The 12391-nt window shown below is 36.9% G+C and overlaps 1 protein-coding gene across 1 annotated transcript; it reads right to left on the reverse strand.

Annotated features, from left to right (window-relative positions):
- Positions 1 to 2924: 2924 nt before the first annotated feature.
- LOC104276974 (gamma-tubulin complex component 5) lies at positions 2925 to 11140 on the reverse strand (the record flags this gene model as incomplete). Its single annotated transcript, XM_009873471.1, has 9 exons — positions 2925 to 2971; positions 3900 to 4000; positions 6469 to 6557; positions 7220 to 7345; positions 8076 to 8254; positions 9235 to 9355; positions 9455 to 9539; positions 9811 to 9993; positions 10952 to 11140. Coding segments are annotated over 9 exons (1120 nt in total), but the record flags the coding sequence as incomplete, so codon positions are not given.
- Between the last annotated feature and the right edge of the window lie 1251 nt (positions 11141 to 12391).

Consider the following 12391-nt stretch of genomic DNA (forward strand, 5'->3'; position numbering starts at 1 on the left):
TAAAAAAAATCATTTCTTATTTTATGCTTTTTAGATCAGACATATTTAGGGGAAAGCATATGCCTTCCCTCATTCAAATACAGATTAAGCTTTTGACTTTATGAAAGCAGGAGCCATGAGCTTGGAAAAAAAAATCAACTAATAAAAAAAAATTCCCTTGAAATTTTAAAATCTGCCACCTAGTGGGCTTTAAAAAAATGGTTTCAAATTAAAAGACACCCCCCTCGAAGCTTAGAAAGTTCTTTCTATATGCTTCACAGTGGGTTTTTATGTTTTCCTTTAGCTAGACTTGACAATTTCCAAAGCAATAGACTATGGCAGGATGCCGTTCTATCCATAAATACATGAAATAAATTAGGCCATACATACACGAAATAAATGCTAACACCTCTGTAATTGCTTACTTGAAATTCCAGAAGTACAAGTAAAGCACAGTCAAAAGCCAGGTGTCCTCCATCAAAGAGGAAGAGTGTCCAAAAGTTGAGATTCAAATCAATTCAGAGATAACTGAGAAAACTGAAAATTTGGAAACAAGGTCAAAAAAACATCCAGAAGGAAGAGACCCAGGACAGAATCCAAGTAACAATGCTGCTCTGTAAAGAAATCAGAAAACATCACAAGGAGATTCGAGCAAATAAATAGTTAAAATACCGCAAACCTCACTAAAAGCTGCCTTTTTTTCCAGAACAGGTAAATAGCCATTAGAACTACTGCCAGGCGACTGACACAGAGGTCCCGGTGACATGACAGGCAGCCATTAGAACTACTGCTAGGTGACTGACACAGAGGTCCCGGTGACATGACAGGGCACGCCATACTATGAGAAAGGACTTAAATTTATCTGAGGTTCTAAAGAAAGAGAAAGGGATGCCATGAGACAGACTCATTCAAGGGCACGTGTCTGCTGAGTATTACTGACATACAAAAAACTAAGCACTGAGGATGTCCGTGACCAGAATTGTCCAATGCTGCCACAGCCAGACTTTCCACTGTGCTTTTGTCATGACAGAAGAGCAAACAAGTGTCGGAAGCCGGCTGAAAAATAGCATGGAGTCCCCCCCCCACCTCCACGGCTCACAGAAGTCTCTCTGCAGAATGCAAAGATAATTCCTGAGCAGGAAATAGAGTGAAACAGCAAAATCTTTCACTTGCAGGAGGTCTTCCAAATGAAGCAAGCAAGATCCACAATGGCATTTAGTAGGAATTACTGTTTCAACAACATGAAGAATTGAAGGATTTTTTTCTCACATATCTAGCTAATATTATCCAAGGTAAATCTAGGAAAAGCAGTAATTTCACTGAAGGCAACCACTGCATAGAAAGGAGAAATAAAGCAACCACTTGCTATTTTTTTTTAAAAGCACAGAGTACAAGTCACACAAATACTCAAAAAGTAATGAACCAATGCATACAAGCGCTGAACTTACTAGTACCTCGTAAAACAACTAACATGCTATTCAGCTTTACTCTTAGTGAGCAAGAAACAGTTAATAAAGAACAAACACTGAGTGCAATAAATAACACAGAATCTCAAATGAGAACTAATTATGGTAAACTGGAAGTGCAAATTACTTTTGTTAATAATAGGTGTCCACCTACCACAAAAAACATCCACTTGGGAAAGTGTGTCATGTGGTAACAGAGGATAATACAAACCTAACATTCTCTAAAGCAAAACCTCCACTCAGTCAAACAAAAAAGAACAAGCTACAGGGCAGCAGAAAGTTTCCAAGTGTAATACTTTAAAAGAAAACAAAGAAAACAAAACCTAACTTCTTACTTCTGAAAAATATTTTATGTCTAAACCATGGAAGAACCTTTTCAAATCTCCTGTTCAGACAAGAATCTCAATACTCATTTTCATATAAAGCACTTATTAGTTCACAGCTGAACAAAACAGTTTTACAATGTAAGCCACATAGTCTCACAGTGGGTAGTAATATAATTCATTTATTCTGCAGAAAGAGCCCTCAGACTTTAAAGTTACTGAGTGGATTTCAAACACACACAACAGTGAAACTCCAATTGTTAAGTCTTTTATTTACTGAGATAAATAAACAGGAAAATAGCGACAGTTGATTTTCTCTTTTTAAATGCCAGGGCGCTGATACCAGAAACTTTCATAGGAAGGAGGCAGGGCAAGTCATCCTGGGTAGAACACGTTTCACATTTACTTCTCTAGAAACGTGCCCCTCTGTGTTACACGCTAGTGTTTTACAAGAGATGAGCTATTGGATGTAAGGCTTGTTTGCAAAAGGCTTAGGATGAGAACAACAGTCAAGTCATATCTGACCACCTCTGAAACATCTCAACAAATCAACAGTTAAAAATTAAATATGACACACTGTGATCTGGATCCTACTTCAATTGACAAAAAAATTAGTACGCATTTGATCATTTAGCATAAAAATATTGGTATTTTATGGTCTGCAACAATCCACTGGTAAGTTAATCCTGTATTTTTAATATCAGCTTATTGTAACAGTCAACTGTTCTTTTTTTTCAAAGGCAAAAAAGGCCAAAAATTAACCCAAACAACCTTCTGCCCTGTAACCTCTTCAGAGCTGCAAAATTAATGGAAAAAGTAAATGAGTTAATTATTCATAATGAAACAAAATATAAATAATTTTTACAGCATGAAATACATTTTACGTACTTTCATGTTTACATAGGGTGAATTGGACACTGTACATGTTTTCTGATGTTCAAGCATATACATGCAGAGAAAAATAATGCCACAACCAATGCACTTAAATACCTGTACATTATTTACATTTAAAAATATTTTACATAGCTCCAAACCACCCATGTCATTTAGCTATACACACTTCAAACTGGAGCATAAAATGCCTACAGTTTTTTAATAAAGGAATTTCATCATAAATGCTGCTTTCAGTTCTTCAGTAATTCAAGTGCTTCAGGTGTTAGCTTTGTTCCATGCCAGCCATCAGCGACAAAGCTAATGATTCCACTGTGAACCAAACCATAAAAAAGTAGTTAATATTTGCATTTGCAGCAGTCTGCAAATATTTACTGCAATATTAATTTCTGTATTTTAAAAGGAAGATGCCAGTTTATTTTTTAAATTGCCAACACTTCAGGATTTAAGGCAGTAAGGCATTCGATGAACCTCTGACTATTTAGACAAAATTTTACCACTTTCATCATCAGGTATCCATTAGCAACTTCAGGTGGTAAGAACTGGTAAGAAATTAGCTCCTTTGGTTGAAATACTACCTGCTGTACCCCCAAAAAAGAATAAACATTGTGGGGGTTATATGCAGTAAGCCACCCCCACAGACGGTTCTTGCAGACAAACTCTCACAGTAGAGTAGCAGCGATGGCAGATATAACCTCTTTCAGAAACTCACCACATCCGAGCTAGCCCCAATCAGCAGTCGCCCCCCTAACTCCAAGCAGCACTGATCAGCAATTTAGGCTAATACCAGGCTGCGAGACGAAGCACAGACACATTGTCTTCTGCTGTTTCTGCTACCAGAGCCAAGAGCTGGGTGCAGTTGCAGCTCAGACATCGTAATACTAAAATTTTATCCGTTCAAGATACAGCACAGCTGTCACCCAACTACAACAGAAAGAACGTTCTTCTATGCACTCCAGAACAGTCTCATTTGTTTAGAAAACTGCATGTCATTTGTTTGGCTCCACCAGCATCTTCTCATCAAGAAATAAACTGAAGGTAGCTGTCAAAAAAAGCATGGCACAAATACTCTAAAAAAATAATGAAGTTAACTTATTTAGTAAGGCTTCGTGTCCCTCGGTGAACATCTCGCAAAATGAGATTCTCTAATGTGTACTGACAAACATTAAAAGGTAAATATATTCCCTGTAAAGCTTGTGTCCCAGTAAGTGCAGGTTTGTGAAAAGCCTCAGGTACTTACAGTGAGGAAAAGAGCCTCGACAGACAGCCTTGTTGAGAACAGTGACAAGAAACATGTGACAGTTTTTAAAATCAGATTCCATCTTCTCTATGGATTCCATCCTACAAAACATATGAACAGAGGAATGCTTAAGAGACTAGCTGCTATGTTATCTTCAAAATATGACCAAAACTTCACAGTAAATGACAAAAGCACTCTTTGCACAGCATTCTGGTTTGAACTTAAAAATATTTCAGTTACGCCTGTGTACACCACTTCGGGAAAACAAAGGCAATTTTGACAGAAGCATCTAAACACTAGCACAACGGCGTGAATAATTTCCTCATCATCTTAGAAATCTCTGCAGTAACTAGGAGGAACTGTGCAGTTCCAACTGACGACTACTAGTCTTACACAGCTTTGTATTTAAAGACAGCCATTCCTGATACTTCTTGCTTCAGAGTTCCTTGGGGTAAACCTACATTGCCAAATAGAAAAGCAGCATAGGAATCCCTGTTTTGTCAGCCAGCTCTTGAACCACATGTTGGACTGTGCGAGCTAGTGCTCACCTGAGGAGGGAGAAGATGTAGTTCACAATTGTCACTCCTTTCCCTTTTGCTTCTCTCCCAAAATGATATTACATCAGCTATGATTTTTTCCTGCCACATGCAAGAGCATGTAAACACATACCCTGAGTTTTAGTCTTTATCAACAGTCTTCACGAATTATTTCTGACACTTTGAACTGGAAAAGCACTCCAAAAATAGCAATCACCTAGTGCCACAGGACAGCAGGATTGAAGGTCTAAGTAGCATCTGTGCCAAAGAGAACTGGTCCTGAAAAATATGGATGTGAGCCAGTCCCCACCAGCTGGCCCGAGGGCACAGATCAACCCTCAAGTGTCAGATGTAGCCTTGGAGACTTGCCCACTGTCATTCATCCTCCAAGGAGCAGGTTATACAAGCAAAAGCATGAAATATGAATTGGGAGAGGAATGGCTGGAGAGCAGCCCAGGAGAAAGGGGTCTGGGGGTGCTGGTGGGCAGCAGCTCAGCAGGAGTCAGTCGTGTGCCCTGGCAGCCAGGAGGGCAAGCCCCATCCTGGAGGGGATCAAACATGCCATGACCAGGAGAAGTCAAAACCAGGGATTATCTCACTGAGTTCAGCATTGGTGTGGACTCACCTTGAGCTCTGTGTGCTGTTCTGGGGCCCAAAATTTAAGAAGGTCCTTGAACGCATCCAGAGGAGGGCAACAAAGCCAGTGAAAGGGATGGAAAGAATGGCCCATGAGGAATAGCTATGGACTTCGTGCTTTGTGTGTACCCAGTATCACAACATGCGGGAATGGCTCAAAACTGCATTCAGACTGGGTGTTAGGAAGCATTTCTTTACTGAGAGGGTGGTCAAACCCCAGAACAGGCTTCACAGAGAGGTGGTCGATACCCCAAGCCTGTCAGTGTTTAAGAGACATTTGGACAACCCCCTTAATAAATTGCTTGGTCAGGAGGTTGGACTAGGTGATCCTGGTAAAGTCCCTTCCAACCGAGACAGTTTTCTATTCTAAAAAAGATCTTATTTTTAAACTTGTCTTGGAAATTACAGGGGGCTTCTAACTTCAATCATGGCACATAAGGAAGCACAGATCTTAGGAGGCAGGTTAGCTCAGTCAGTTGAGCGTGGCGCTAACAACGCTAAGGTTGCGGGTTCGATTCCCGTTTGGTCCCCATGTGTTGCCTGATCTAGTCGACATGTTGCGTCCCTGGCGACAGGGAGCCTGGATTAAAATGATCTCTAAGGTCCCTTCCAGCCTAGGCCATTCTGTGATTCTATGAATCTCTAAAAATACCAATAAGACCCATCCCAGGTTGTCTCTACAGAAAGGTACTATAGGAAAGGGTAAATCAAAAATAACTTCAAATTCTACCAGTAATACGTTATCTGAGCATTTGAACTAATGGAATCTAACATTCCACATGAAAATCTTGACTCCAAAGTCAATGGCAGAACTTTCATTGACTTCCAACAGCTTCACAGTCTTATCACAAATTTTTTGACAAAGGCTTTATAATTTGGACAGCCCAGATCAGAAAAATAAGGAGGGTTTGAGATTAGATTTAGATTATATTAATTTTTCAAAAGAAAAACAAAAATTTTATGCCTTCTAGAACGAAGACCAAACTAAATGATCCCACTTTTCATAAATTAGTTAACAAACATCAACATCCACCTGCCTACAATTTTAAATTGTCACCAGGAAACATGATCATAAATCAAACCCATGAACCTCTCATTTCACCGTTACAGACAAATATAATGGAAAAGAAAACCCTCTTTGTTGCTATGCTTAACAATCCTTTCAAACACTTAGAATTTATATACTGGCCACCTTTCTAATTAGAAAATACTGAACATACACTGACACAAGTGCATAAAACTTTTTACGTTCTATCTAATTTCACTTTTGCTAAAAATTTGCAATTAGCCTCTGACATCTGCTGCTAAACACTGAGCAAAGTCCTATTATTTCACACATGAAAAAACCTTGAGCTGTGAAATTATGACCATGTAGAATTTTAGGTAGGTATACTTACCTCCAAGCCCCCAAACCAGCCTGCCAGCGGTCTGCAAACATCAGCACTAAATTTAACACTTTCATTATAGCTTCTTTCACAAAGCTCACCTAACAGGACAATTAAAACAAACAACACAACAGTCAGAAATTCATTGTTAAGCATCATCACTTTCATTATTAAGCTGCAATACACAGCTATCCCATGCCACTTAATCTGATTGGTAACAACAATCTCTTAATTTCAGTGTGATTCTTTCAAACTTAAGATATGTTCTGTATTTGCTCTCTAATTAATGTCACAGCTGACTATTTTGATGAGGATCAGGCACAGTCAGTCTGTTGAATAAAAGGCTACAATGCTATAAACAGATCTTCATCTCCTGCCATACCAGTATGTGTAATCCTCATTACATTAGCAAGCCTCAGCTTGTTCAAATCCCCCCATCTTTTAGAAACAAGTCATGTAAAGCCCAATATAAAGAATTTAATTTTATCTTCTCTCCTTGACAGAACCAAACTGAGACTTGCAAGAGAAACTGGATCTCAGCGTAAAGCCCAATATAAAGAATTTAACTTTATCTTCTCTCCTTGACAGAACTGAGACTTGCAAGAGAAACTGGATCTCAGTGCTAACTCTGGCAAAGCTACCACTTCCTCAAGAAATTGTTTAATACGTAAGAACTGAAAAATAAGACTGCAGAATTAGTACTAAACTGCTTCCTTGTCCTGCTAAACTCAATATATTAAATCTGCCAATTTTTTTTACCCACCTTTTCTCTCAGTAGGCAGCGATCATGGATTGTAGATAGATATCTGTAATGAATCTTTATCAATTGATCTAAATCTTTGGCTTCCTCTACCTGATGTTGAAACTCCAAGCCAGTACTGTGAAGAATCTTGAAAAGAAGACAATGGTTATTAAATTCCACATTGCACACAAGTGCTTATGACTACCTTCCCATTTCTTACTACCTGATTCATTCACTCTTCCCTCTCAAATTTTAGGCCCGCCCTCTAAATTACAATGAACAGCAAAAAATTCGAGCTCTTCTCATAACTGCACAGTGACATTCCTCATATAAATAGGAATAATGCCACTGCACAAAGGCAGACAGACTATCCCCAGAGGAGCTGGTTTGAAGTATATTAATTATATTAAAGTAAAAAAAAAAGGCAACACTAGTGCAGATATGAATCTACAGGCATTCCCTTTATATTTGAGAATTCAGATACACAATTTTGGATCTGTGTACCAGAGATTTTTGAGAAAGATCCATTTAACTAAAATTTCCCTAGGAACACTTTTATAAGCTTAATAACTCTTTTTAAGAGTTAATGGCTTACAGAAACCTATTTTTGTATGACTGTGCTTCACTTCCTGGGAAAAACAGTCAAAAAGAGCTAGTAATAACCAAGATTTATCATATGCATGTAGAGCTTTTAAATTAGTAATTCTAGGAATGCTTTAGAACTGCCAAGTTAAAACACAAACATGTTTAGCTCAAAATACTTTTGTAGAAAGGATATTAGACTACGATTTTTTAATATTTTTTATGTTTAAAAGTAAAATGTTGCATCTCCAGTTACAAGTTCTTAATATAAATTAAATTGTGATAGAAGACAAACCCTAGTCATGATGTAGTTGTGCAGGCTGTTAACAAAATGCATAAGTTTCACTCTTAAGAGGAACATGCGATGTATCTGTTGTTTTATACTTTCTGTTTGCGATCCAAATAGAGGAAGCGTTCCTTGTTCTAATGAAGTTCCTTCCTTAACCTGTGAGTTTTCTGCAGCACAGACCAGTTCTTAAAAGAAGAGGAAGGAATATTATATTGAAGTGCTTATGAAGACAAACTCTAGTTAAAATGCTACATAAAACCAAAATTTATTAATTATTCTGCACACAATAATAATGTAAGATTTTCCGTGCAATTCAGATGTGTTATTAAAACACAGCAACAATATACTGAATAGTTTAATAGTACAATGAATAGTATAAGTACAATGCAATTTGATAAATACAAGAATAGGAAATGTTGTTTAAGAGCTATATATTATGTAAAAGGCTAAAAAAAAATCTACATTAAGAATAAATGTGTATACTATCTCCATGGGGGGGCCGGGCGGGGAACCTAAGTACAAAGCTATACCATAAAGCTAAAACCACATACTTTTAGGAAGAGAATTAACTGATGCACAAAATACAGATGAACTCATCAACTTTCTAATTTATTTTTCAAGGACATGACATGTGCATTCACTTTATATGGGACAGGAAGAGTATAAACATTAACCTGGTGATGGAGATACTAAGATTATCTCCTTTCTACAATCTCCAGATATTTAAATTGTAGTTCAGAGTACATATTCCAAACCACCTAGCTTAAACAAGTTTAAACCTCAAATTGAGTATTTTTCATCTTGTTTCCCTCACCTGATTGCAAAGCATTACTCATAACCACTCAGGCTATACACACAAAGCAAAATATTAGGGTGTGGTGGCCAGACCTCCCTACTCTTCAGACATTGCTGTTGAAAAGTAACAGGTTTCCAATATAACTAACGAGACCTGAATCAAAGACACAAAAGAGGGTTGTCCCTGAGGCAGAAAAGAAGTGAAAACCATGCCCTGCCTAACAGAGCTAATTTGTGAAGCTAATAAGAGATTAATATTTATAGAGTAAATCACAATTTCAACTACTTGCTGCAGAAAGCGACAGACTATTTATATCCTTAGACCACAGAACAAGTTTTTAGAGTATCTTACATTGAAGAAGCTTCTTACCATCAAATCTTAAAACGTCTAGACTATATTTGGCCCATTTTATTTGCAGTAAGAGCAAAAAAACTTGATTGTAAATTTTTTGGCACTCTAAGCTTATAACGATATCCACAGGCCAAGGAACCTAAGGAGAGTAGAAAATAACACAGAAAATGTAAGTCACTTTAACAGAACACGTCAAATGTGTCCTAGAGTGAGAATTACAGCAGTATTAACTCACTACCTTGTAACTCAATGTCAAACCATCCAAGGTGTGGACAGGGAGCTTCTTCTTTGCTGTATCAACACTTTCAAATGATATGGACAACCTATGCAAGGAAAAAAGTGATTTCGTTGGTCATAATATCTTTTAAATTACTGTTTAATTTAATCAATTTGGGTTTATTTCTTATTGCTAAATATCAACTGTCTGATTTAATCTAGCAGCCTTAGGCAGAAGACATAGCAGATGTCTCATCATAGCAGATTCTCATAATGAGCACACAACAATTAGTATCACGCTATGCAAGTTAAGTACATTAGTAGAGGTAAGTGTGAAAGAAATAACTAAAGTACATTTTGCAAGATTTTGCTTTTTACCTTGAACTGTCCTCTGGATAGCGTTGCCCAACTGCTTCTTGCAGGTGAACATTTAAGAAAGTGACATTCTGCCAAGCCTCCTTTTCTCTAATTTTGTCAAAAATAGACGTATAGAAGTCATACATGGTATCTCCAGCTTCAAGTAAGAAAAAATTTCTCATTGCTTGCAAATATTCTACCAGCCTAAATAGGGAACAAACATATAACGTTTCCTCAGAATTAACCATGCAAGTGAAATCAAACACAATTGTTTACAGAATAAATATATAAATAAATAAAATCTTAAAAACTCTTCACAAGAACTTGGTCATGAACACAAACTTAATGAGATCCACAGTACATTCTCTGCTTAATCCTCAGACAGCCTTCACATATATTCAAATAAAAAAAAATAACCACGCCATTTTTTTCCTGCAAGCTTGTACAGCCCCACTAGCTTCAAGGAAAGTGCTCATGGTATGCAGCCATCTTCCAGGGAAGGTTAATTTTTAAAAGCAGCCTAGAGTCTGGAAATTCTGTCCCTCTCCCTAAAAAGAACTTGGGGAAGGAGACACAATTTCAGTGAGAGTTCTGTCTAAGAAGAGACTGTAAAATGGAGCCCCAGGAAATTATGATAAGGATATTCCTTTTCAGATAAAAAAGAAAGAATAGTACTGCTCCAACCCTTACAAGAACTGTGACTATAGATACATTACATATTTCAGACCGATTAAAAACACGACAACTTATGACCATCTGAACGGTAGGAGAAATTGGCCTTTTTACTCCAAGTAATACAAAACTACAGCACAATATTCTTTTGTTCGATTTTACAGTATCATAACCAAATCTCATATGAAACAAATACGTTCTGGTTTCCTAAAATATGTCTTCCAGTTTCAAATGACAACACTATCAAAACTGCGGTTTGAAATAATTTCCCTACTGAACATCCACCAAAAACAAATGGTAACTTTGCTGTTTATTTAAGTTAGAATCCTGGGTGAAAACTTGGTCTATCACGTTAGATTCCTCCTCAATGATTTTGTTGTCGATTACCAAACTGGAGTAGAAGCACAACATAAAATTCCTGCCTGTAGCGCATGGCATATCATTGGTAATTACAAAAAAGGGTAAAGGAAAAGTAAATCTGCTTTCTCACCTATAATCCTTCTTTAAAGTTTGCATTAGATTGCCACAACATTCCAAGTACTGCTTGTCTATGTGTGGATAAAGGCAAGACCTCAACGTCAGTTCAAAAGTCTGGCAGGTCACGGATTCTGAGGATCTATCCACACAAACGTCCCCACCAGTAAACTTCTCATGAAAGTCGCTCTGTTCCAGATACAATCTTCAAAATAAAACAAATGACTTAGGGAAGAAGGCTTATAATTCACACCATATACAAAACAAAAATATCATACTTCCAAAGATTTTAATCAAAATTGAATCCTCTGCTCTAAAGTACATCGTGTGGAAGCAATAAAAGCTGTTTCATAACTACAGTACCTATCAAGCCTATTCAGTGATCCTTCTTACTGTTTTTGTATGACCAGAATATCAAAAAGGATAGCATACTGTAATCACATAATTGCTCAAGGAATAATTCCGAATATCAACATCTAGTTCAAATGCTATACAGCTTAATAAACAAACCTACTGTCAAAGGAACTTTTAAAACTATACTATGCCCATACAGCAGTCAGATGCACTTCCCAGGAAAGAAAAATAAAGAAACAAACGAAAAATTTGAACAACACCAAAAGAAAATAGGAATCCAGCAACGAAACAACAAACCAAAAACCAACCAATCAAACAAAAGCTCACCATCACATACATGGAGAATTGGTTCGACACACCTATACATCATCTGTTATATCATATCATGGGAAGTGAGTATCAACAATCTACACTTCATAGGTCTAATTATTTGTTACAAAAAGGATCAAATTACTAAAATAATTTGTAAAAAGCTACTCACTAGCAGGATCCATTCTAAGTGGAAGCCCTGCTCATAATAGCTACTGCCTTGGTAGACTGGATGAGTCAGACATTGAATTCAATCTATTAATTCTGACAACGAACAAGGGAAGTAATATATTCTTATCTACTATTAATTATGATTTCCTTATAACAAACTCCTCCTGGGACTGAAATGAAAACATGTGAATCACCAGCTAGCATTTAGGAAAAACATAAATAGCTAATTTTTTATTTGTAATCACAAAAGAAGTAAGATTTTCATAGTTCATCTTTTCTGTAAGCTTCAAGACATTTATAACCTTTATAGGACTTCCTCATTATGAAGAATGAATAATTTTTATGCAATTAACATGAATTTTGGAAGGCTTTTGAAGTTAAGTCATTTAAGCACAGCACAACTGAAGCTCTATTCCTCAGAGAATATATTTGCCACAAGTCAAAGAAACTGTGTATAAATTCCAAGTAAACGCATTTAAAAGTTTAGATCTTACAAAGTATCCACTATTAAAACACTTATTTGCTAAAAGCCCATTATGGTAAAGACTACTCCCATCTTGTACACTAAAAGACACAAGTAGCAGCTTCATCTATTTGCATTGTTTTTCTTTATTTTAATTTT

This window comes from Apaloderma vittatum, unplaced genomic scaffold (genome assembly GCF_000703405.1).
Source record: "Apaloderma vittatum isolate BGI_N311 unplaced genomic scaffold, ASM70340v1 scaffold16757, whole genome shotgun sequence".
NCBI classification, from domain to species: domain Eukaryota; kingdom Metazoa; phylum Chordata; class Aves; order Trogoniformes; family Trogonidae; genus Apaloderma; species Apaloderma vittatum.